This window comes from Schistocerca cancellata, chromosome 9, assembly GCF_023864275.1.
Source record: "Schistocerca cancellata isolate TAMUIC-IGC-003103 chromosome 9, iqSchCanc2.1, whole genome shotgun sequence".
NCBI classification, from domain to species: domain Eukaryota; kingdom Metazoa; phylum Arthropoda; class Insecta; order Orthoptera; family Acrididae; genus Schistocerca; species Schistocerca cancellata.
The window spans coordinates 167,608,046-167,635,407 of record NC_064634.1 but is presented as its reverse complement, the minus strand read 5'-3'; the positions used below and the strand labels follow the sequence as shown (position 1 = coordinate 167,635,407).

General features: G+C 43.6%; 1 protein-coding gene across 1 annotated transcript; it reads left to right on the top strand.

The window, feature by feature from the left end:
- Positions 1 to 861: 861 nt before the first annotated feature.
- On the top strand, positions 862 to 27,362 carry LOC126101262 (cytochrome P450 6k1-like). Its single transcript, XM_049911949.1, has 2 exons — positions 862 to 1,260; positions 27,203 to 27,362. The coding sequence occupies exons 1-2, from the start codon at positions 878 to 880 to the stop codon at positions 27,360 to 27,362; spliced, it is 543 nt and encodes a 180-aa protein (XP_049767906.1). The 5' UTR covers positions 862 to 877.

The window sequence follows — 27,362 nt, the reverse complement described above, 5'->3', positions numbered from 1 at the left end:
GATTGTGGCGCTCACCTGCACGGCGCCAAACACGCATACGACCATCATTGGCACCAAGGCAGAAGCGACTCTCATCGCTGAAGACGACACGTCTCCATTCGTCCCTCCATTCACGCCTGTCGCGACACCACTGGAGGCGGGCTGCACGATGTTGGGGCGTGAGCGGAAGACGGCCTAACGGTGTGCGGGACCGTAGCCCAGCTTCATGGAGACGGTTGCGAATGGTCCTCGCCGATACCCCAGGAGCAACAGTGTCCCTAATTTGCTGGGAAGTGGCGGTGCGGTCCCCTACGGCACTGCGTAGGATCCTACGGTCTTGGCGTGCATCCGTGCGTCGCTGCGGTCCGGTCCCAGGTCGACGGGCACGTGCACCTTCCGCCGACCACTGGCGACAACATCGATGTACTGTGGAGACCTCACGCCCCACGTGTTGAGCAATTCGGCGGTACGTCCACCCGGCCTCCCGCATGTCCACTATACGCCCTCGCTCAAAGTCCGTCACCTGCACATACGGTTCACGTCCACGCTGTCGCGGCATGCTACCAGTGTTAAAGACTGCGATGGAGCTCCGTATGGCACGGCAAACTGGCTGACACTGACGGCGGCGGTGCACAAATGCTGCGCAGCTAGCGCCATTCGACGGCCAACACCGCGGTTCCTGGTGTGTCCGCTGTGCCGTGCGTGTGATCATTGCTTGTACAGCGCTCTCGCAGTGTCCGGAGCAAGTATGGTGGGTCTGACACACCGGTGTCAATGGGTTCTTTTTTCCATTTCCAGGAGTGTAGTTGCCGCTAATATCCGCTAATAACAACTGTGTCAGTGATTAACACCTCTACCTATCTTTTATTGTTCCAGGTTGAGGAACCAAGCGTCGGAGATGTGTGTGGTGACTGGGAGCTGGATGGTGGACGCTCTGCTGGTGGTCCTGCCTCTAGCGTACTGGCACCGCAGGCGCAACTTTTTCTTCTGGGAGAAGCTGGGAGTGCCTTACTTGAAGCCCACGTCGTTCCTCGGCAACATGGGTGGGATGGCGATCGGAGAGCAACACGCCGGAGATCCCATATACGACTGCTACCTGGAGGCTGCTGATGCGCCCTTCATGGGCATGTTCGCATTCGGCAATCCGCTGCTCATGGTCAAGGACCCGGAACTGTTGTCTCGTGTGCTGGCGACGGATTTTCCAGCATTTAACAGCCGTAACTTCGCTGTCGGAAGTGACTCACTGTTGACAAAGTCTGTCTTGGGTGTAAATGGAGACAGGTGAGAGTAGTTATTATTGTTATTATTATTATTATTATTATTGTAAGCCCCGTGGATCATAATTGCGACAACTCAATATGATGTAGTACGTGTCAGTAGGTTCAGAAATAAGATACATTTTCTCTGTGAATACAAAAGCGCCTAGGTACTGAACATTTGCATGATGAATAAATGCGCGTCAGTTCTACAACTCCTTTATTTGGATAAAACCGCACAGACGACCCAGATTTCAGGATGTAAATTCCGTCTTCAGACGCTGCCAAAACCAAGGGAAACTACAAGGTGTACAACTTTGCTTCCGCCGTTTGCCGAGGTAGTGACACAGCAAGCCATTTCGAAACGTCTGAAGGCTACGGGCATGATTCAGAAAGAAGAAACTTGGGTCCCGTGTGAGCTGAAACCAAGAGACGTTGAACGGCGTTTGTGTGTTTGTGAACAGTTGCTTCAGAGGCAAAAACGGAAGGGACAAACGGCCGCAATACAGCGAGAGGCACGATAAAGTGATTTTGCAGCGCGACAACGCTCGACCCCACGTTGCAAAAGAGGTTAAAACGTACTTGGAAACGTTAAAATGGGAAGTCCTACCCCATTCTCCAGACATTGCTCCCCCTGACTATCACCTGTTCAGATCAATGGCGCATGGCCTGGCTGACCAACACTTCTGATCTCATGAAGAAGTCATAAATTGGATCGATTCGTGCATTGCTTCAAAAGATGAACAATTTTTTCGACGCGGGATTTGTACATTGCCCGAAAGATGGGAGCAAGTAGTGGCCAGCGACGGAAAATATACTTTGAATGATACATATGTAACCAATTTGTTTCATTAAAACCTCAAATGTTGGGGAAAAAACGGCGGAAGCAAAGTTGTACACCTTGTAATTAACATTAAAATTGTCCATAAAAATATGAACATCAGGTCATACTCTATTTGCGTAATCAGTCATGTAAAAAATCCAGCACATTTATGAAGTAGTACGTGAGATCCCTTGGAGGTAGGCCATAAAATGTTCTTTGGATCAAGTAGTACCAGTAAACGGTAGCTAACCGAAGAAACATGAATGTATCACTAAACAATAATTGCCAGCCTAATATGACCTACGCACCGACTGCGAACTATCAGATGTGTAGCATAAGAAAGTAAAAAGAAGGGCTTACCGTATAAGCGCGCCCAGCCCACCGCATGCCGTGGATGCCCAGCAAGACCTGTCCACGGATTGCCTCGTGAGCTGCAATGAGACGTCTCAGTACGCAACACGCCATAGAGTGGCCGTCGCCAGAACTAATCGGCAGGGACAATTGCAGAAATCATAACTAATAACATGGCCATACCCTCACGTTTACTCTCGAACGCTACCCACTAATAATAGCGCTAAAACCATATTACTGTATGAACGGATAGTCATTCATGTTACTTTCTCAGGGCCATGCCACATGTCTCGTGGTTCGCAGTTAGTTCGTAGGTTATGTTAGGCTGGCAATGAGTGTTTATTTGTTGATACATTCACGGTTTTTGGCTGAGGTTCCGTTTTACTGGTACTAGTTGACTCAAGCAAGTTTCCAAGCCTCACCTGCACGGAATCTCGAATGCTACTTCATAAATTTACTGGATTTCGTACTTGACTGGTATAATTTTCTCGCACACAATCAAAGTATGACCTGATATTCACATTTGTACGGACTCTTCTGATAGTTCCTCTTGTTTTTAATAGTGCCTGAAGGTAGGATTTACATCCTGAAACCCGAATTGTGTCTACGACTTTATCCGAATAAAGGAATCGCAAAGTACAGCTGGAGCGGATTTATTCAACACGAAAAATTTTAGCGAGAGTTTTGGATGTCCCTCTAAGTGTATACTTACATAACTGTCTTTTTTAAATCTTCGTCTACAACAAAATTAGATAAATATAATTTATACATATTACGTTCTCAGAAATGCATCTATGGAGTATAAGGAGTTCTCGAGCAGAAATAACTTCAATTTTTGCAAAAACTTTCATTATCCTCCAGCACCTTTTATTCACAAGGGAAGAGTCAAATACTCTTGTAACTGTGTACTTTGCTACTTCCCATGCAAGAGTAAAGTTCGGTTCCGAATAATGGAGGCTATTTTTGTTCTTACTGTTATATTCATGAATGCTAATATTGTTTTCAAATAAAGCCCGATAACCAGGAACTAAATTTTTCCTCAATGCTTGGCAGAACCCGACAACAATTTTAAATAGGAACACTTCCTGATATCCTGGAGAACATCTATTTGGTTACGTGCCGACTTTCGGCTTATTATGCCATCAGCAGTTGATCACCACGGACAGCAATGCATGCTCTGCAATGTACTTCCAAGCAGGTTGGAAGGCTGGTAAGCAGTTCTTGTTAAAAATGTCTCAAATGCCTCTGAGCACTATGTGACTTAACATCTGAGGTCATCAGTCCCCTAGAACTTAGAACTACATAAGCCTAACTAACCCAAGGACATCACACACATCCATGCCCGAGGCAGGATTCGAACCTGCGACCATAGCAGTCGTGCGGTTCCAGACTGAAGCGCCTAGAACCGCTCGGCGACACCGGCCGGCACAGTTCTTGTGGTAGGCCGTTCCATTCATCCACCAGCGCGATTGACAACTGCTGGATGGTCCTTGGTGCATGTGGACGTGCTGCAGTAGGTTTCTCCAACGCATCCCACACGTGCTCTGTGGTATTTAAGTGCGGGTGGGGGACCTGGGGGGGGGGGACGATCATGCGAGTTCCTTCGCCGAATATCCTCTCGTCCCAAGAGCTCCTTCACACGTGCTCTTCGATGCAGTTGCGTATTGCCATCCATAAAAATGATGTCAGGGCCGAGTGCATCCCCGATACGACGCACATGGGGTACAAATATGTTGTCACAAAAACGTTGGTCGGCGAGTGTACCGTGTTCAAAGATTTGCAGCATTATCCCCCCCCCCCCCCCCCCACAACGTTAACACCTGGACCACCAAAATTATCATGTACTGTCCGAGAAAGTCCGCAGCTAGTGATCTAGTGGCCAGTGTTGCTGCCTGTGGATCACGGGTTCCTGGGTTCGATTCCCGGCCGGGATGGGGATTTTCTCTGCCTGGGCACTGGGTGTTTGTGTAGTCCTCATCATGATGTCATCATCATCATCATCATCATCATTCGTGACAGTGGCTAGAATGGACTGCGAAAAAAATTGTACTGTGGAAAAATTAGGAATTTGTACAGGCGCTGATGACCGCGCAGTTGAGCGCCCCCCAAACCAAACATCATCATCATTATCCGAGAAGAGCATGTGACTCCAATCCTCACTGGTCCTGTCCCTGTGTTCGTGGCATCATCGTAGCCAGTGCCGCCAATGTGCGGGTATGAAAGTAACACAAAGTACTGTCGCTCCACTGTGCAGCGCGAGTTTTCAGCTTTGCAGTCCTGTTAAATGTGGGTGCAATTGCAGCTGTTGATTGACATGGGTCCCTTCTTGTCTGCTGCACACTGTAGCGGTCACCTGCTGCTGTAATTGACCGTGGTCGACCACATCATTTCAATCCTGGCAGCAGTGCCTTTGGTTCGGAATGCTACCGATACACGTGAAACAATGCTGTGAGCAATACCAAACTCCTTGGCTAACCTCTTCACAATTCGTCCTCCATCCAGTTTCCCGATGATTCCTGCCCGTACGAAGTCATACAAATGTTGTCGCCGCGCCATGTTGTAGCAAAGAACATCACCATAGTGCACGGTACTTGCTCGCTAACTGACAGACACACTGTCGCCTCCCGTTCCTTGAATTGCCTCGTATTGCAGGACCATTTTGGCGCTATAGTCAAGCTGACCTCACAGCATATGGAGTCAAACTTTCTGTGCAAGACAGGAAGACCTTCGGGATCAAGCTCCCGTGCCTTCACTCATTTCGACCGAGTAGTTTGTTTGTTATTTTACTTTGTCTGCTCTGAAGAGCAAAGGAAACTGGTACACCTGCCTAATATCGTGTAGAGCCTTCGCGAGCAGGCAGAAATGTCGCAACACTACGTGGCATGGACTCATGTCTGAAGTAGTGCTGGAGGAAAGTGACACCATGAATCCTGCAGGGCTGTCCATAATTCCGTAAGAGTACGAGGGGGTGGAGATCTCTTCTGAACAGCAAGTTGCAATGCAGCCCAGATATACGCAATAATGTTCATGTGTGGGGAGTTCGGTGGGCAGCGGAAGTCTTTAAACTCAGAAGAGTGTTTCTGGAGCCACTCTGTAGAATTCTGGTCGTGTATGGCGTTGCATTGTCGTGCTGGAATTGCCCAAGTCCGCCGGAATGCACAGTGAACATGAATGGGTGCAGTTGATTAGACTTGATGCTTGCGTACGTGTTATTTGTCAGAGTCGTATCTAGACGTATCAGGGGTCCCATATCACTACAACTGCACACGACCCACACCATTACAGAGCCTCTACCAGCTTGAACGGTCCCCCGCTGACGTGCAGGGTCCTTGGATCCAATTTGAAACAAGACTCGTCCGACCAGATAACATGTTTATAGTCATAAATAGTCCATGTTGCTGTTGACGGGCCCAGGCCAGGCTTAAGGGGCTCCGGAAAGGCTCAAAATCATGAAAAGTTCAATTTTTACTTCTTTGCGTTTTCTGAATCTGCAGACTATTACCTTTTGATAGATATATAATTTATTCAATTCCGAAGACTACAACTATTTTTAATTTTTTTTTGAAATGTGTTCTACATGGGCGTGACCCACTGTGGCGCTGTTAAACTGCTGTCAAATGGTGTTATTATTAACGTCCTTGTTCATCAGGTACATTTTAGTGATGTGAGATAAAGTATGTGTTGTGGCTAACCTGTGATGGTTCAATATATATCGCTGGTGTGATTGTCGATTGTTTCATGTTTATTTACTCTGTCGTTATCTCGAAAATATTCGTAATTAATTCTGTTTCTTGAGTCTCTGTTTTGTTGAAGTATAATAATGAGTAAAGGTAAAGTTATTAGAAATCCTCTGAAGGCTTTTAAGAAAAGGTGAAATGTTGGAAAGCCAAAGGTATGTGTTATTACTGTAAACAATAAAGACGATAACCAAGTGAGTGAACCTAACCTCTCAAGTACACCTGCCCATAGCAGTCAAAGTGGGAAAGAAAATACTTCACAGAAGAAGCTTGGTTCAATGAGTGAAAACTATGAATGTTTTATGGGCGAATCGGATGTGAATGAAATATTTGATATGTCGGTTCTCAAAGGAATTTTTTCAAACTGTGTAAGATGTATTCATTGTAGTGAAGTTGGTCTGGAACTCTCCATAATAAAGCACGTAGGACTTGCTAGTGAAATACAACTGAAATGTGATAAGTGTTCATACATGACCACCTTTTGGAACAGTGTTGCAGTAACTGCAACCGAAGAAAATGGTAGCAAAATCTACGAACACAACATTAGATTTGTTTATTCTTTGCGTTCAGTTGGTAAGGGTGCTACTGCAGGTGCAATTTTCTGTGGCATCATGAATATTCCAAATCCCCCAACCAAGTTTACGACCTATAATAAATGAATAGGGTCTAAAGTTGAAGATGTCTGTATAGAATCTATTAAGAACGCTGTGGAAGAGGCAGTAATGGAAAATAATGGCAACAGAGATTTGACTGGAGCGTTCGATGGTACCTGGCATAAACGGGGACACACATCTCTTCATGGTGTAGTATCTGCCACCAGTATGTATACAGGGAAAGTTTTAGATGTAGCAGTAATATCAAAGTATTGTAGATGTCCACAAAAATATAAAGGTACACATGAAAATAATTGCAAAGCTAACTATAGTGGCAGTAGTGGAGGAATGGAAGTGGCTGGTGTTGCCAGTATATTCCAGCGTTCTGAGGCGTGTGATAAAGTGCGATATGTTAATTACCTTGGTGACGGTGATTCTAAAAGTTTCAAACATGTTCAAGGACTGAAGCCCTATGGTGATGATGTTGTAGTGCAGAAATTTGAGTGTATTGGACACGTACAGAAGCGAATGGGAACAAGACTTCGCGACTGAAAGCTTCGTACAAAAAACAAAAACTCAGTGATGGTAAAGGGTTGGGTGGGAAGGGAAGGTTAACTGACAGTGTAATTGACAAAATACAGAACTATTATGGAATGGCTATTAGGGAAAATACACAAAGTGTCGACGAAATGAAGAAGGCTGTTTGGGCTCTTTTTTTTCATACTTCTTCAACCGATGAAAATCCCCAACATAGCTTGTGTCCCAAAGAAGAAGACAGTTGGTGTAAATATAACAAAGGATTGCTAACTGGTGAAGTGTACACTCATAAGCATAGTCTGCCTCATGCAATAATGGAGGTGATAAAACCTATTTTCAGAGACTTAGCAGCACCTGAACTGTTGAAAAAGTGTATTCACGGAAAAACTCAAAACCCCAATGAAAGTGTAAATAGTGTTATATGGTCGAGAATCCCCAAGACTGTATTTGTTGGAATAGAAACACTTCACTTTGGTGTGTATGATGCTGTTGCGACTTTCAGTGATGGCAACATTGTAAGGTGCAAGGTATTTAGAAATATGGGAATGAAGATAGGTTCTAACATGGTACGAGCGATGCTTGCTTTAGACAAAGAACGCCTTCGGGCTGCAGACAGGGCTGTAAAGAGTCTAGAAATACAAGCAAGAGTAAACAGGAGGAGGAACAAGAGGAAGCTGGAGGAGGAGTTTGCAGAGGATGAAGATAATCCATCCTATGGACCTGGAATGCACTAAAAAGTTAATCCAATCTTTGTCGCTCGATTCCCAAAACTTTTATTTTCTCATACTAATTACATGTTTTCTAAGGATCTTCCAAACATATTTGTTTCAAACTTTCAGTAAATGTTACACAGTACTTTCTGCATAATTTAACACAGCCTTTTTCCAAAAAACTGTATATTTTTTAATATATAAGTAAAAAATTGCAAAAAATATTGTGAATTTTCATTACAATTGAAAAAAATCATCTTTAATAACTGAACTAAAATTTTGTAAAATCCCTGTGCTAAGTTGTAGCCCATATTCCAATAAATAATCTGTAAAAAGTTCAACTTCCTACCTCAAATACTTTGTGAGCAAAGATGTAATTTATAAGCGTTATTTTAACATTGCAAGTATAGGGCGTTCCGGAGCCCCTTAAAGCTTTGTGTCGTGCAGTCATCAAAGGTACACGAGTGCGCCTTCGGCTCCGAAAGTCCCTATCGACGATGTTTCTTTGAATGGCTAGCATGGTGACACTTGTTGATGGCCCAGCATTGAAATATGCAGCAATTTGCGTAAGAACTGCACTTCTGTCACGTTGAACGATTCTCTCCAGTCGTCGTTGGTCCCGTTCTTGCAGGATCTTCTTCCGGCCGCAGCGATGTCGGAGATTTGATGATTTACCGGATTCCTCGTGAAATGACGGTACGGGAAAATCCCTACTTCATCGCTACCTCGGAGATGCTGTGTCCCATCGCTCGTGCGCCGACTATAAAAACACGTTCAAATTCACTTAGATCTTGTTAACTTTGTCATTGTAGCAGAAGTAACCGATCTAACTAGTGCGCCAAACGCTTGTTATCTTATTTAGGCGTGCCGACCGCAGCGCTGTTTTCTGCCGGTTTACATGTCTCTGTATTTGAATGTGCATTCCTATACCAGTTTCTTTGGCGCTTCAGTGTATCTCATCCTTAAGTGTTTGCAGAGCAGTGTATTATTAATATTCTTTACAAAATTCTTCATAACAAACTTCATAAGACAGTAAATGTGTTGTGGGTTTTTATTAGTACACCAATTTTTTAAACAATTTCTTAAATTATGTTCGAATATACATTATCCTTACAGCACTTTTCTGAGCAGTGAATACTTTGTGTCTTTGTACTGAATTGCCGCAGAAAATTACTCCATATGACCGAAGTATGCAAAGTAATCTAATCTTCTGGTATTTTAGTCAACAAATCATTAATTACACGTAGAGCAAATGTTTCTGAACCAAGCATTTGAGACGATCTATAATAGTATATGATTTTCAATTGAATCTTTGATCAGTCTGCGCACACAGCAATTTTGAATTATCAATTTTACATACTGGTATTTCCTGTCCTCTGTACAGTATTGTTATTGATGAAGGTATGAATCACACAGAAATGTAGTACATCTACATCTACATCTACATACATACTCCGCAATCCACCATACGGTGCGTCGCGGAGGGTACCTCGTACCACAACTAGCATCTTCTCTCTCTGTTCCACTCCCAAACATAACGAGGGAAAAATGACTGCCTATATGCCTCTGTACGAGCCCAAATCTCTCTTATCTTATCGTTGTGGTATTTACGCGAAATATATGTTGTCGGCAGTAAAATTGTATTGCAGTCAGCCTCAAATGCTGGTTCTCTAAATTTCCTCAGTAGCGATTCGCAAAAAGAACGCCTCCTTTTCTCCAGAGACTCCCACCCGAGTTCCTGAAGCATTTCCGTAACACTCGCGTGATGATCAAACCTACCAGTAACAAATCCCGCCTCTGAATTGCTTCTATGTCCTCCCTCAATCCGACCTGATAGGGATCCCAAACACTCGAGCAGTACTGAAGAATAGGTCGTATTAGTGTTTTATAAGCGGTCTCCTTTACAGATGAACCACATCTTCCCAAAATTCTACCAATGAACCGAAGACGACTAACCGCCTTCCCACAACTGCCATTACATGCTTGTCCCACTTCATATCGCTCTGCAATGTTACGCCCAAATATTTAATCGACGTGACTGTGTCAAGCGCTACACTACTAATGGAGTATTCAAACATTACGGGATTCTTTTTCCTATTCATCTGCATTAATTTACATTTATCTATATTTAGAGTTAGCTGCCATTCTTTACACCAATCACAAATCCTGTCCAAGTCATCTTGTATCCTCCTACAGTCACTCAACGACGACACATTCCCGTACACCACGGCATCATCAGCAAACAGCCGCACATTGCTATCAACCCTATCCAAAAGATCATTTATGTAGATAGGAAACAACAGCGGACCTACCACACTTGCCTGGGGCACTCCAGATGATACCCTCACCTCCGATGAACACTCACCTTCGACGACAACTACCTGTGTTTTTATAAGTTAACTGACAGACCATTCTCGGGGTAAGGCCCCGAGTTCGAGTCTCGGTCCGGCACACAGTTTTAATCTGCCAGGAAGTTTGACAGACCATTAAATGAGAAGCAATCATAATACTTTTAAATACTTCATGTATTGTTCGTTCTGTTGTTACAGTTCTGTTGAGTTTCAGTATTATGTTTGAAACATCGTCAAAGAACGCTAACTACTTCTGCTTTATGAATGTGAGTGGTAGGACATTTATGTATAGCAAGAACGGAAGTGGTGCCTGAACTGAACCCTGTTGAACCTCATTAGTAATTTTTTCTCATTAAGAAGAAGATTCATATTGGGAGCCGTTGTGTCCTATCAATTAACTCCGTAGTGAACCACTTTCTCATTATGCCTCAAACGCCATAAACTACAAGCTTCTCCATAATAACTAACTTGTGATTTGCACACTCAGACGCCTTAAACACATCACAAAACATCTCCGTGGGTGGGATCTTGTTACACTACTTAAAAATAAAAGTGAGGCTTCTGAATCGATTCAAAGTGTGTCCTGGACCAAGAGTCAGACAGTCGTTTGATCAGGATCCATCACAGCAATACAATCTAGCCTCTAGGAGGTGCTAGTTCGTTAATGTATACGCAGTACCATTTGTAGAGCCAGGAAAGCAGGAAGGAGGTATTCGCCGATGGAATCCGTGAGTGGGATCATGAGTAATAAGTGAGTAGCGCACAAGGTGGGGGCGTCTTCCCCGATCGGCAACAGAGTTTGTTCTAGTCTCGGTCCAGCAAACAGTTTTAATGATTCACAACAGAATATGATTCGCAGCAGAAACAAGACTCATTTCAAAATAATTCTGTACAATGTGGCTCGGTGGCTTACTGGGGAAGCGTCACACTGCAGAACAAATGTCCGGGATTCGATCCTCAGCTGGTCTGGCAATTTCCCCTGGAACTTACCGCTTCAGTCACCTCTGGCATATATTTGTGTTTAAGGTCAGTAGTGATATGCCTGTCTACCTGCTTAAAAGTTCTGGAATACTGTTTACCATCTGCATGAACGACTTCTTGAAGTCATTGTCAATAACAGTCTCTCAAAATGATACCCTTCTGCTTATTACACTAAAATAATTCGATATTAAATTAATTGTTCCGTTGAAACTGAAAGTTTTTAGCTTCATGCTAGGTCTTGTCTATGACAGGTGACGTAGTACACATATGCACACATCAACACTTACACCAAAACTGGTACAGATAAGAATCACCATGACATTTTTATGTAAGTGCTAGATGGATGAACTGTTTCTCTGGTTCTGATCAAACTGCTGTTTGTCAATATATGTAGCATGCCTTTTACTGAATAGAACTCTGACTGTATGAACTAACATGAATTGTTGACATTTAATGAGCAATACATACACAAAATGTTAACTGGAATAAGGCTTGCAACATGAACTGTCGATTAAAAAGTTTTGTCTAAATGTACGAACACTTTCTTGAATAAATTTGCGAGTATATAGTTTATTATGAATTATTCAAATTGCTGAGTCACTTTCGTGTAACATTAAAATTGAAAGAGAATGGTAACATGAAAAGTCTATTAAGAAATTCCTAGAGCAGAGTACGGTATTGTATCAGTCAAAATTTGTCCCAGCAGGAATCGTCAATATTCAGGACTACGACATGAACGATCATTCAAAGAAAAGAAGTATAGTAAAATACATACCTTAAAAGGTATGAGCAATCCTCCCTCTTCTATGCTGTGAAACAGAGCTCTTCTATTGCAAGCACTTTGCTTTCCTTATTTTGGGAAAAGGTAATATGGATCTAAACAAGAAAAAATTATCTAGTAAACACGGGCCCTAAAATGCGTAACTTAATAGCTATGAGCACGTCTCCAGCATGAGAGATGTGTTTTACGGTAGCAAAGATGAACAACTGCTCATAGCTCTTACGGTATGCACTTTACAGCCCATATTTGCTGGACGTATGTTTCTCATTTGGTTAACATTACGCCTCTCTAAATATGGAGGGTAAGGGGCTTGCAGTAGAAGTGATTTGTTTCACAGTATCGAAGTTGAAGAAGTGCTCATGGCTCAATGTATGCACTTTGGAGCCCACGCATAATAGACATTTTTGCCTTCAAACTCAGTCCACATTTAGTGGACATCTGTTTCTCGTTTTTGTGGATATTACACCTCTCAAAATATGAGGAGTAGTGGGCTTGTAGTAGCAGGGAATCGGTTCATAGTATCGAAGTTCAGAAATTACTCATAAACATCAATATCAGACGACGGTAATAACAAATTATGTCAGCTTTTGGTGTTAGTCGCTGATGTATTCATTACTAACGAGGTTTTGTTCTACAGTAATTTACCCGAAAAGCAATTTGACTTTGCTGCCTATTTTAACCACGTGACAACAAAATTTAACTGCAAGAGAAATGTAGGGTTCATTGAAAATAAAATATATTTACACAAATTATTGTTCTTTTGGATAACTGTCTACAGTCTTCAGTGTCTTTTACTTTTGTCTAACTTTAGTTAATGTTCACAGTGAATGTCTGTTGCGACATAAATACGTATTTACTGAGATGTAGCGAACAATGTCCGTCGTCCAAAGATATATCATTTGCTTACTTATTTGAGGTGTTCCGCGGTAGCTGACAATTGCTGGAGCTATAGCACGTCATATGCTATCAATGAAGCATGGAGATTATAAGATGCCAGCTATCTATCTTGTAAATTAATGAATTTAAAAAATTGTATACAATCCCATTGCCTCTCTTGGTCTCTGGAGCATCATGTTGCTAATTATATGGGATTGGGGTACCATCATGTTGCTGTAGAATCTACTGATGAAACTTTTAACAACTTTTCAGAAATTATATGGGATTGGGGTACGCTGGAACTGAGATATGAACAGTTTTATATAGTACGACGGACGCCTACGTAACGACGTATTTGAATAAGTCTCCGATCATTAATATTTCAATTTCGAATAAGATGTGTGCTTTGGTTCTCACAATACCTTATTTAACAATGCAGTCCAAATTCTCTAAATGCTAAAAATCAGTAACAGTAGCTTTTAATAATGCAATCTGTACTACTACTGTAATTTATAGTCTTTTCTCAATCAAAATAAAGCTGATAATTGTTCGCTACATAGTCATACTTGGGTTTTGGAGTGATGACCGGTTGTCTGTTCTTTTAGGTAGATCCACCACCAAATTTTAGTCTTGAATCTTCTTTCTAGCCATCTTCTTTCTTGTAGTTCGCCTCTTGCGTCTTTCTCTTCTTCGTTTACAACCTCAAAATCTGCGTCTCTTCTTAAAATTTAGTATTTTGTGGCAATGATAGCTTGCTGGAAACTTCTGCGTTCTGCTTGTCTCTGCGTACTCAAACTACTTCATCCGGCCCACTACTATAATTATGTCCTGTATATGAAAGCCTTCGACCTTCACCACAAAGAAATTACCTCCATTTCCGCAAAATTACCACTATTTTCAGTAATTAAATGACATGTCTCATCCATCTGTCATCACAGAACTGCGTCCCAGAGTAGAGTGACTCCATTCACTTGTCACTTTCTCCTTAGTAAAATTTTGCATGGATAAAACTTTTCCTACTGCACCGAAGTATTTTCTTTCCCACGTGAATTACATACAGTCAGAGCTACATAACACCTTACAAGATACTTATAGAAAGCATTAAATTTCGTTTACACTTGGATACAAAACAAAAAATTCAAGTACGTACTACACAAGTAAAATGTCAGTTTGCGCCACACTATCCCATGCTGCAGCTGCTAATTCAAGTACACAAGAAAGTGAAATAGGAGAAAATGGTCGCTATAACTTTTTACCCCAGGAGTCGTTTCTTTGTGCCGTTCTGACTGCAGGAGACTCAATAGACGCCAAAGGTAAGGTCCTAGACCTGAGTCTTCATAGTCTGTAGAATGAAGGCTTTCACGACCGGGTGACATGGCTGTTGATATACTTTCCGGGATGTGAGGTCGTGGTCCAAGAACTTTTCTGCTCCTTACGTTTCGTCCAGGACTGCGCTGGACTTCCTCAGAGGCGCTGCTCCGCTGAGTCTTGCCGACTGACTGGTCGGGTGTCTCAGAGCGACTTATATATTGTGAGAAAGAGGGTCGTGGTTCAGGTGACACGTGATGAGCAGTGATAATCCATAGCAAAGATAAGGTTGATTATCGATTACCACCTTGTCAAAGACAAAAATTGTTAGCAATTTTGTAGAGCAACTGTCCATATGTAAGTTTCATAGCCTCCTCTTTCCTATTAAGGTACGTAGTCTGCTGAGGCCATCATTGGTGATGCAGTCGGGCCGTGCAATGCTCATGATTTTCACAAAGCAATACTTAAAGAGTACTGTGTAGTGATGCACACTCAGTGAATGCAATGCTCCTTGCTTTGACAAAATAATACCTGAAGTCGTATTGGTATAAGACGAGGGACTGCCATGTTCATTGCTTTGACAAAATAATAAGTTATCTTTGTAGTGGGCCACTGCGCTGAAGGACATGGCTGACACAGTGCAGTGAACCAAATGAGAATACAATCACTTATACTCAGTTTTAAAGGGCCGCCTAACCAGGACATGTTGTAGGACAAGTTGGAGGATCTTGAAATCTAAGACAAGACTAAAATTAATAGTTATTTATTGCTAAAATGATTGGCATGAATCACAATGAAATTAACAGAGATAAAATTTATGTGTAGTTCAGATTAGATTACAAAATTATGCTAACCCAGCGAAAATACCAAAAACTGTGGAAGACTGTATGCAGCTAGTGCGCAATATCTGCTCATTTGGGCGGCTCACGTAATCGAGGACAATGCTACAACAACAAGCCACACGTATAATCAAAATAGCAACACTGGTTGGGTGACAAAAGCAAACATGTAAAGAGTTGCGCAGAATATGGATCAGACTGTGAACTGTAATTGTGTCACTTACATTCGTTTATACAGCTTTTGTGAGCCGACTAGCAATGAAAGGCAGCTGGAGTTAACGGTCTTCCCTCGACAGCCCTGAGCAGAGTGCCCTCTCTACGAAAGCCGAGAGCAGAGTCTTGAGAATCCAAGTTTATGGGCCTCAGCTCTCTGAAAATTCTGCATGGAGAGGATGCTGTCGTCAATGTGACGGGCGAGAATTGTTCCTACATCCATGAAAAAGCAGGAGAAAGCATACGAAGTTTTCACTCGCCTCGGGTAGTGTCTTCATGGTTCAAATGGCTCTGAGCACTATGGGACTTAACAGCTGAGGTCATCAGTCCCCTAGAAATTAGAACTACTTAAACTTAACCTAAGGACATCACACACTTCCATGCCCGAGGCAGGATTCGAACCTGCGACCGTAGCGGTCGCGCGGTTCCAGACTGAAGCACCTAGAACCGCTCGGCCACTCCGGCCGGCCAGTGTCTTCATGACTGGTCAGTCTCATGTAGCAAGAACTCCGTGCAGGGCAACGCAAAATTATATGGCTGAACCAAATTTCTAGAGCGAAAGGAGCTGACCCTCCCATGCTGGTTAGACGCCACAGTGGCGTCTGCTGTTTGAAACTGCGCACAGAAGAAGCAATGTCGCACGCTGTTATTCACAGGGGGCCTGTGGGTGGCCGTGGTGTACACGTACCCCAGGATGTGCAGGAGCCAGCCCTGCTTTCAGTAACCGCAGATCAGGTCGTTGCCCGACCTCTGCAAACTGCCCATTCTCCCCGCAGCAGGTCCGTTCGTGCTAATGAGATTCAGCGACGGTCTTCCTGTCATTGAGAAGAAGTTACAGAGACGCTTCTGGTGGCATATCGCCCACTGAGCAGGAGCAGAGCTGCCTTCTCAGGCACACAACTCCAGAATATTCGTCAGCTATCTGCTGCAGAATGTAACAATATTGCATAGTGACATGTGACAATAACGTAACATTGTGACAGCGACGTCATAACCATGGACCTAGGAAAAGAAGGGAGGTGGCTTTACGTCACAACTTGAAGCTGGTGTCCGCCATCTCCACTAGCCCAAAACATTAGGTTCACCGCGTTCATACCCCCATAGTTCCGCCGTGACACATCTCCGTGACGTCACTCTGACTGTGTCGTAGTACTAGGGCAAATATGCATTCAAGAACATAAAAACTTTCGAATAATGTAGGTTGATTCTTACAAAGAAGAAGACAGCAACCAGCCACTGTTAATATTGCTATTTATTTAAGTAAATAGCGCCGTAACCGGTTTCGAACTGGCAAGTTCATCATCAGACGGCTGTTCACATGATATGCATGATACACTTTACATAATCGTCAGTTTTCGATTTTTATGCTTCCACTGTGGCGAAATATTCTTGGTGTGTTGGTACCCCAAAATCGCGCGGAATTTTCGATGTAAGGACCATAACTACTTAACCTCACATATTTATTTAATCAGTATTTCATCGTTCAGAGGTTATTTATGTTCACATAGGGCGCTTCTAACACTGTTTTCTACCTTATGGCACCAACACACCAAGAATATTTCGCCACAGCGGAAGAATAAAAATCGAAAACTGACGATTATATAAAGTGTATCTTGCAAATCTTGTGAACAGCCGTCCGATGATGAACTTGCCAGTTCGAAACCGGTTACGGCGCCATTTACTTAAATAAATAGCAATATTAATAGTGGCTGGTTGCTGTCTTCTCCTGTGTAAGAATCAACCTACATTAATTGTACACAGCCACGGTCTCACTACGTCAGTTTCAGACAAAATAGCAAAACCTTCGAAACTGCCTTCCTGAAACTATGTTTTTCACGTAAGCTCTATAATTTTTAATATATAAAACAGTTATTGCTCCATGGACATAACTTAATGCGTAAACACTCTGCATGTCATCATTGTCGTATCTTTTGTCTCTTCTGTGTAAATAATATCTCTGTAAGTCGTACGTAATATTATCTTTGTTTGCCCTGATCAGTTGTCAGTTGAAGGTGGCTTAAAAATATGCCAGAAGCCGATTTGTAGCCAAATACATATAAATTGTGCAGAACATAAGAAAATGTTTCCTGTTTAATATTAACTATTTTCTTGGAAGTGGGAGAAGTCTGCTGATTACTAATTAGACTGAATGATAGATCTCATTTTGCCTAATACAATTCTACAAGAGGCTACCAAAATGTTTCCGTTTGAGAGCGTTGGCCGGCCTGCGTGACCGAGGGTTCTAGGCGCTACAGTCTGGAGCCGCGCAACCGCTGCGGTCGCAGTTTCGAATCCTGCCTCGGGCGTGGATGTGTGTGATGTCCTTAGGTTAGTTAGGTTTAAGTAGTTCTAATTTCTAGGGGACTGATGACCTCAGAAGTTAAGTCCCATAGTGCTCAGAGCCATTTGAACCATTTGATAGCGTTGCTGCAGCGTATATACAGAGTAGCGCGACTCCAATGCGGGTGATAAGCAACGACATGTAGGCCAGGAATTAGTGTGACATTCGTATACTTTCGACTGCTTGTGGTAAACATGGAAACGTCAACTACGGCGACGTTATTAAAAAATGCGTCCAAACAGGACCAACGTGCTGTTACACTTTTCTTGGCTGCCGAAGGACAAACACCTGCAGACATCCATCGGAGAATGAAGAACGCATATCGGACAGTATGTCTGTCGAAAACCACCGATGTGGGATGGTGCGGCACGTACATGATAACGCAAGTCCCACATTGCAAGTGTTGTAACGCAGAATTTACGCGAACTCATGTGGGAGACACTCGAGCACCCGTCCTAGAGTCCCGATCCCTCCCCATGCGATTATCGCGCCGTCGGTCCCTTCAAAATGGTTCAAATGGCCGTAAGAACTATGGGACTTAACATCTGAGGTCATCAGTCCCCTAGAACCTAGAAACACTTAAACCTAACTAACCTAAGGACATCACACACATTCATGCCCGAGGCAGAATTCGAACCTGCGACCGTAGCAGCAGCGCGCTTCCGGACTGAAGCGCCTAGAACCGATCGGCCACAGTGGCCGGCTCTTAGGTCCCTCAAAAAAGGACTTGATGGGTCGGCGATTCCTGTCGGACGAGGACGGGCAGCAGGCAGTTATGGACTCATTCACGCAGCAGGACATGGTGGTTTATGAAATGGGTGTTTCCAACCTGGTGCGTCGGTGGGCTGACTGCCTCCTCTATGCCCACGGCGATTTGTCTGACTGACATGCCGATTCTGAACTGTAAGGTCTTCAAAGGATAGCTGTTTCATCGCCCCCTTATAATATTCTGCCATTACAGTGGCTTGGAGACCGGGTCGAAGACAAGCATTGATTTTTATATAGCACATAGTTTCACTTTCGGCTGCAGCGACTCCAAAGGGAATGACAAATACATTACATGGGATGTCCTTGACCTTTCACATGAGATAATCATCCGATTCCGTGGGTGGATCGGCAGTTCGTATATCGTTACTGAAGATTCAGTACACTGATTATTGAATACAACCATTAACTCGCTTTCTAGATCTAGACTTTGAATTAAAAGTCTGTTCGATCGTTTTTTTTATTTTAACTTATGTCACTGTCAGTCGTAACGTCTACTCTATAGTGGCTTTCAGGCACTATGTTGTACGAGGCAGTGATCTGCCTAGTGTACATCAGGCTACGACACAGAAGTGGCGAGTAAGGATTCATATTCTGCGACGCATAGTTTACTGAACTGTGGTAGCAACAGTAGCTGAAGTTGCAACTGCAGCAGGTACAAAAGCATCATGTTCAGAGCCAGTTCGATATACCACGGAAACAGAAGAGGGAGAAGTATGCAGCAGAGCGGGAGAAAGTATCACCTGCTGCATCGACACTATTGCTATCTTTGCCAGCGTTGTCACTAATGAAAACCTGGAGTACAATTCTCCAGCGGGTTCGGCTGATTTGCAACGCTAGTAACATTTCTGATACTCGTGTTCACTCTACTTTGCTCTTGTCTTCTAGTAGTCACATTTACGAGCTCGTTCACAAATTAAGACCACTCTTAGAACCCAGTAGCTTGTAGTTAGACTTCTTGTGTCTTTTCTTGTCCTTTCATTTCTAAAAACAAACGTATTTAATGACTGGAAGTGAACAGGTTGGCTGACCTACAGGATCTTATTCAACAGTGCAGTTTTCTCTGCCCAGAATGGGATACTTTTATGCTGAATCTTTAGTTCCGGATGCACTTGTACGTCTAACTCCCGATGATGAAGTTCAGGATGGCGCTCTTACAAAGATTCGTCATAGTTTTAAGCGAGGTTCATCACACACATCTGTAATTGCATCAGCGGCACAGTGTGGATTCGACGTTCACCCGTCTGCTGCACAACGTTTTCGACGTCGACTTAGGTGTGGCAGAAGAGGTTCCTAGAGAACGTTGTTTCCTAAAGTCAGCTGATAACAGAACAGTATCATCCATGTGTAGATTTCACGGCAATATCTCACGGTGGTTCAAATAAGCCAATTGACAATGTAGTTAAAAATTTCCTGTTAACGCTGGCTGAAGCAAAATACGGTGTCGCGTAAATATACACTCCTGGAAATGGAAAAAAGAACACATTGACACCGGTGTGTCAGACCCACCATACTTGCTCCGGACACTGCGAGAGGGCTGTACAAGCAATGATCACACGCACGGCACAGCGGACACACCAGGAACCGCGGTGTTGGCCGTCGAATGGCGCTAGCTGCGCAGCATTTGTGCACCGCCGCCGTCAGTGTCAGCCAGTTTGCCGTGGCATACGGAGCTCCATCGCAGTCTTTAACACTGGTAGCATGCCGCGACAGCGCGGACGTGAACCGTATGTGCAGTTGACGGACTTTGAGCGAGGGCGTATAGTGGGCATGCGGGAGGCCGGGTGGACGTATCGCCGAATTGCTCAACACGTGGGGCGTGAGGTCTCCACAGTACATCGATGTTGTCGCCAGTGGTCGGTGGAAGGTGCACGTGCCCGTCGACCTGGGACCGGACCGCAGCGACGCACGGATGCACGCCAAGACCGTAGGATCCTACGCAGTGCCGTAGGGGACCGCACCGCCACTTCCCAGCAAATTAGGGACACTGTTGCTCCTGGGGTATCGGCGAGGACCATTCGCAACCGTCTCCATGAAGCTGGGCTACGGTCCCGCACACCGTTAGGCCGTCTTCCGCTCACGCCCCAACATCGTGCAGCCCGCCTCCAGTGGTGTCGCGACAGGCGTGAATGGAGGGACGAATGGAGACGTGTCGTCTTCAGCGATGAGAGTCGCTTCTGCGTTGGTGCCAATGATGGTCGTATGCGCGTTTGGCGCCGTGCAGGTGAGCGCCACAATCAGGACTGCATACGACCGAGGCACACAGGGCCAATACCCGGCATCATGGTGTGGGGAGCGATCTCCTACACTGGCCGTACACCACTGGTGATCGTCGAGGGGACACTGAATAGTGCACGGTACATCCAAACCGTCATCGAACCCATCGTTCTACCATTCCTAGACCGGCAAGGGAACTTGCTGTTCCAACAGGACAATGCACGTCCGCATGTATCCCGTGCCACCCAACGTGCTCTAGAAGGTGTAAGTCAACTACCCTGGCCAGCAAGATCTCCGGATCTGTCCCCCATTGAGCATGTTTGGGACTGGATGAAGCGTCGTCTCACGCGGTCTGCACGTCCAGCACGAACGCTGGTCCAACTGAGGCGCCAGGTGGAAATGGCATGGCAAGCCGTTCCACAGGACTACATCCAGCATCTCTACGATCGTCTCCATGGGAGAATAGCAGCCTGCATTGCTGCGAAAGGTGGATATACACTGTACTAGTGCCGACATTGTGCATGCTCTGTTGCCTGTGTCTATGTGCCTGTGGTTCTGTCAGTGTGATCATGTGATGTATCTGACCCCAGGAATGTGTCAATAAAGTTTCCCCTTCCTGGGACAATGAATTCACGGTGTTCTTATTTCAATTTCCAGGAGTGTAGATAAGACCCACTCTAATACAATAAATAAATAACATGAATGATTTACTCATGGGGAAGAGCCATACAAATTGAACAAGTCAATAACGCTTCCATCCACCTCTGACCCTTATACAAGCAGTTATTCGGCTTGGCATAGGTTAAAAGACTTATTGGATGTCCTCCGGAGGGATATCGCGCCAATTTCTGTCCAGCTGGCGCGTTAGATAGTCCAAATAACGAGCTAGTAGGAGATTCTGCCCATAATGTTCCAAACGTTCTCAGCTGAGGAGACGATCTCGCTGGTCAAAGGGATCCTGCTATGAAATGAAATGTCACCAGACTACCACTCTTGGTTATCAAGCCATATTTCGGGTGACAGTCCGGGGCGTCTCCAGACATGTCTTCGATGGTCATCGGGACTCCGTTCGAAGCGGGACTCTTCACTGAAGACAATTGTATTCCAGCCAATGAGATTCCAGGCCGAAGACGTGTCTAGGCACGTCCCGGACAGGGGTTGAATACTAACCTGGCTGTCGCCAGCCTTACGGTCCGACAACCAGGAGTGATGGTTAGGGGTGGCAATTAATTTCGTAGCATGATCTCTTGGTTGTCATCCGCGTCACCCTTACAGCACAGTGGAACGTCGATGATGTTCTATGTCGCGTTTTGTTGCCTTTCATGGCAAGCCTTCATGGGCTTATATTCAGCAAGACAATGACCGCCGGACACGATGAGAGTTTCTACTGCTTGTCTTCATCCTTACCAAACCGTGCCTTGGCCAGCAAGTTCGCCGAATTTCGCCTCAATTGAGAAAGTTCGGAGCATTATGGGCAGTGCCTTCTAGCCAGCTCGAGATTTTGACTATACAACGGCCCGATATTCCTCAAGAGGACATACAGCTGGCTGTATAAGGGCCAGACCTAGACCAACGCGTTATTGACTTCCAAAATTTGTGAAGCTCTTTTTATTGAATAAATCACCCAATTTTTCTGAATTTTCAATCATTTGTTTGTCTGTTCATGTATGTCACAGCCAGCGATCTCCGTCACATCCGGGAGCGTCGTCTTTCTTGTTTTTTTGTTTTTTTTGTTTGTTTTGGTCTTAGAGTATACTTCCAGATAATTCTGATGAGAATTCAGTTTTTACTGCTGGGATATTCATTGTCGAAGGTAGCAGCCACTAAGCTTCGAAAATTTTCTCCGGTGTTCGCACTGTGCATTTTTGATAAACGGTTGTGAATCTAACAATTTTTGTTGTGTTAGGATAACCTAGGAAACGTGTTCCCGTACTTACATTTCCAACGACTAAAACAGTAGAAACTTTATGTTATTCAAAACAAAGGCGACAAAAAGCAACAGTACTGCACGAATTACACTGGCAGAAGCACACACAATACTGGTAAAAACATTGCGTCCTGTGCTCCCATTCAGTTAAGGCTGATATCATCACTGGCCAACACACAAATCACGCACGCACGTGAGTTGCCGTATACCAAACCAAACTTATGTGTGCTTGTAGAGATTTATTAACTTTTCTTGAAGTTATTCTTCAGTTTGATAACAAAGACTGAGACTAATTTTTACACGGATCACATTATTACATTTTCTTCTTACCACACGAAATCTCTGGATCCATTGCAACACTAGACTTACGATGTGCGTTTTGCCTTCACTATTCCTCAGGGACGTATTCAGTTAGTGGAATAAAACCCACTGTTCAATGCGTCTCAAGCCGGCCGTAGTGGCCGAGCGGTTCTAGGCGCTGCAGTCTGGAACCACGCGACCGCTACGGTCGCAGGTTCGAATCCTGCCTCGGACATGGATGTGTGTGATGTCCTTAGGTTAGTTAGGTTTAAGTGGTTCTAAGTTCTAGGGGACTGATTACCTCGGATGTTAAGTCCCATAGTGCTCAGAGTCATTTGAACCATTTTTTCAATGCGTCACCTACGAGAGTAAAATACTCCCCATTCCCTCTTATCCTTTAACTAAAGAAACTATATATTGCCATGTGTAACAGCATACAATAGGTACTTCAGCTACATGACCAGTACCTCAACAGATAACTTTTGAATTCACCATGAAAAGTAGTCTGTGGTATCGAGGCTCTTGTCTCCCGTCTATTACTGGGACAAAAACAGACACTTATAGCTGTGGCACCGGACTTTTACTCTTGAGCAACGATGCCGCGTGTTCGTATAAACCGTTCTACAGCGAGTGGAAACTTCTGGAGTCGTCCCTTTACAGGCGGAGTTGGCCTCCACTTCCAAGTCCTGGCTGCAGACGTCCACTTGTCACGTTTGTGAGCTGTAAACACGACAGCGATAGCGCTTTCGCCGTGGCCTAGTTTTACTGCCCAGTCCTATGTGTCACCGTCGCGATTCTCTTCAGGAACACACAAAAGACCTTGTTCTTAGTTACAAGTACAAAGTTGTAATCCTCTATCTGAGAAAAGCTAAACAAGCACCATTTAGGATCTTCTCAAACTGCAGTTTGGACTTCATCCATCAGCTCTTCCAGAAGGATCTAATTGTTTGACAGATTGTAACAATTTACCGAGAGCAAACACATGGAGACACGTTTGTCAGTCAGCCGGCCGGGGTGACCGAGCGGTTCCAGGCGCTACAGTCTGCGACCGCTACGGTCGCAGGGTCGAATCCTGCCTCGGGCATGGATGTGGGTGATGTCCTTAGGTTAGTTGGGTTTAAGTAGTTCTAAGTTCCAGGGGACTTATGACCTCAGAAGTTGAGTCCCATAGTGCTCAGAGCCATTTGAACCATTTGAACGTTGCCAGTCAGAACTGCCACCAAAGAACTAATACATGTCTGCGGTTATTATTCTTTCTTACGATTGATAAGTTATTTTACAATCAGACTTTCCTTAATAAATCGGTAGAGCTGCATATGAGATGCTGTAACCGCAGAACATTTAAGAACGCAACCAAGTGCCACAGGAACATTATTCTTAATCCATAATACGCTTATATTGCCAAAACTTGTTTTTTTAAGAAAAAATTGAATCTTTAAATGAAAAACAAGCATCGAGGATAATGCAGCAGCGTCAGCAATAAATTGGGTCATAATAAAAAAATTAACAGTTTCAAAAAACTAATCTGCACTAACAAATTTTTGCGCAGTGCGTTTCACAGTACAGATCCTTGAGCGTGTATATTATTTTTAAGACTACTTATCTATGATACACTTAAGTCAATTTTACTTCCTCCTCCTTACAGAACGAAAAGCCTCACACTCATGAAATGTAAAAAACATCTGTACCTACCCAAGTACATGACGACTCGATATAAACTGAATTGCAAGTACAAATAGTACATTTGAGTATTATACAACAGTGTCTCTGAAGCTAGTTTGCAGAAAATGCAACGTTATCTGCCTCTGGCGACTACTTTTGGGTGCACAACAGAGCTACCTCTTACATGTGGTCCAACCCGAATTCTTGCTTTTAGCAAGTCAGCGCTCTTAGCGATTGGGCTACCCGGGCACAACTCAAGACCCATCCTCATAGATCAAGATATTGGCTGAATAAAACAGTAAACACTAGCTAGGGAGTCATGCCAGTCCGCCCCTGGTAGCTGAGTGTTCAGCGCTACGGAATGTCATACCTAACGGCCCGGGTTCGATTCCCGGCTGCGTCGGAGATTTTCTTCGCTCATGGACTGGGTGTTGTGTTGTCCTTGTCATCATCGTTCCATCCCCATCGACACGCAGGTCGCCAAAGTGGCATCAACTCGAAAGACTTGCACCAAGCGAAGGGTTTACCCGGCGGGAGGCCCTAGCCACACGGCATTTCCATTTACGGGGTCATGGCTGGATATCTCAGTCGGTAAAACAATTTCATATGGAAGATAGCGTTATAGCTTCGGTCCAACAATCTTTTAATCATTCCGAAAGTGTGATCCATACAACCTACCTTTCATTTGCAGAAACTTCTGTGGTTTTTACGTTGTAGGCTGACGTTGGGTACATACTTATGTAGATGTGGATGAACCGTTTTGGATTGGTGGCAGCCACTCATGCACACTTGTTTATGTATCGTAGATATGCGAGAGACTTGGAATTATAATCTGAGCTATCGAAATATATGCCTAGAAGAATAATGGTGCGTTTTGGAACTACATTAGGAGTCTTATGTCTGGAGGTTCCTTCATGTTGCACTTCTTCAGCGGAGACGCAAATGACTATACTTACTTACTTTTCTGTATTACATTTACTTTGGGTAAATCAATGGCCGCGTGCTTATAAAGTACAGCACATCTCAGTAATGTCCTTATTCTCAAGCAAGCAAATCTTTCTGACTGATTTATTCTTTAGAGGCGTTCGGTTTTTCTGACCATATAGACATCTCCCGTTTGCATATTTATCTGATGTGCGTAGTGAAACTAGCAACCTATTCCAAAAGTGCCATTAGTGATTTGTGGACCATGATCAAGTGGAAATAAAAGAACGAGCATATGCCTGAATTCTGATATGAAAGACACAATAAACATTACAAATTCTTCCAGTTATACGATTAAAGTTAAATTTTAAGTAAAACATTATGAAAGTCATCTGGTATTGACAAACACAAATTATCAATGAAAAGAAGACTACAACTAATAGCAACTCAATTTTAAAGCTCTATTGTAAGATAGTTACGATGTTTTTTCTCGTTGTTTATTCGCCTATGGAGAGCATATTGCGCTTAAATCGGAGTAAAAAACTGAAATTAATGCTTGTACGCAACGTATTAGCAGAAGTCACCTGTCTAGACTGTTAAGGAGAATGTTCGTCTATTGTAGCGATACTAACTACTGCTTCCCAACATATTTATTCTTTAATGAAATTTGTCATTAAAAATATATCACGTTTTCAAACCAACAGCTCAGTTCATGGAATCAGTACTAGAAATAAGAATAATCTTCACAAGGATTTAAAGTCACTTAGTCTTGTACAAAAAGGTGTGCATTATTCAGGAACATACATTTTCAGTAACTTGCCAGCAGCCATAAAAAGCTTAACAACCGATGAAATTCAGTTTAAGATAAGCCTAAAGGATTTATTGATGGCCAACTCCTTCTACTCCATTTATGAATTTCTCAGTAGAACCAACTGATATAAAGCTTCTGCACAATTTCAGTGCAGTAATGTGTTCATTGTAAATAAGAGTGTGAGTGTGTGTGTGTGTGTGTGTGTGTGTGTGTGTGTGTGTGTGTGTGTGTGTGTAAGTGCAATCTATCTACTGCACCATTTCTGTGAAGTAATATGTTCATTGTAAATAAGTATTATAGTAGTTGTATTACACGTTTATTACCTTATAAATAAATAAAAACATTTTTATTTTAAATTCAGTGCATTAGTATTTCTAAAGTGATTCTTTCATATAATGTTCATTAAAAAATGACGATCATTCCACATGGGACCTGTGGAATGGTACATTAGCTTATTTGTTTGAGTTGTAAATATTTGTCATGTATTGTTGTTTTTCTGACATGTTCTACATTCTGGAGGACCTCCTCACTACGGATCAATTGGAATGAAAGTAAATCTAATCTAATCTAATCTGTATAATTCTTCGCCGGCCGCTGTGGCCGAGCGGCTCTAGGAGATTCAGTCCGGAACTGCGCTGCTGCTACGGTCGCAGGTTCGAATCCTGCCTCGGGCATGGATGTGTGTGATGTCCTTAGGTTAGTTAGGTTTAAGTAGTTCTAAGTCTAGGGGACTGATGACCTCAGATGTTAAGTTCCATAGTGCGTAGAGCCATTTGAACCATTTGTATAATTCTTCCTTTGTCTGTTGTCACGATACGACCAAAAATTTATAGAAATATTGTTGTCAGTGTAATGAATAGATGCTGAGGAAGTGCTTTATTTTACGAAGCTCGTGATTAACAACCACATTTATTTCGCAGATGGGAAACGCTGAGGACGAAGCTGGCGCCAGTATTCACTCCCGGCAAGATAAAGGCGATGTTCCCACTGATGGAGGACGTTGGACAGGACTTGGTGCAGCACCTCGCTGCCGAAGTTGAGAAAGGTACCGGTGCTTGTTTTTCTAGCAGCAAGACGTGA

Bases quoted from the DNA above. Each gene is read 5' to 3' on its own strand.
- LOC126101262 (XM_049911949.1), top strand. From the start codon at position 878: ATGTGTGTGGTGACTGGGAGCTGGATGGTGGACGCTCTGCTGGTGGTC. The intron at 1,261-27,202 runs GTGAGAGTAGTT...TTTATTTCGCAG, and splicing joins TTGGGTGTAAATGGAGACAG to ATGGGAAACGCTGAGGACGA.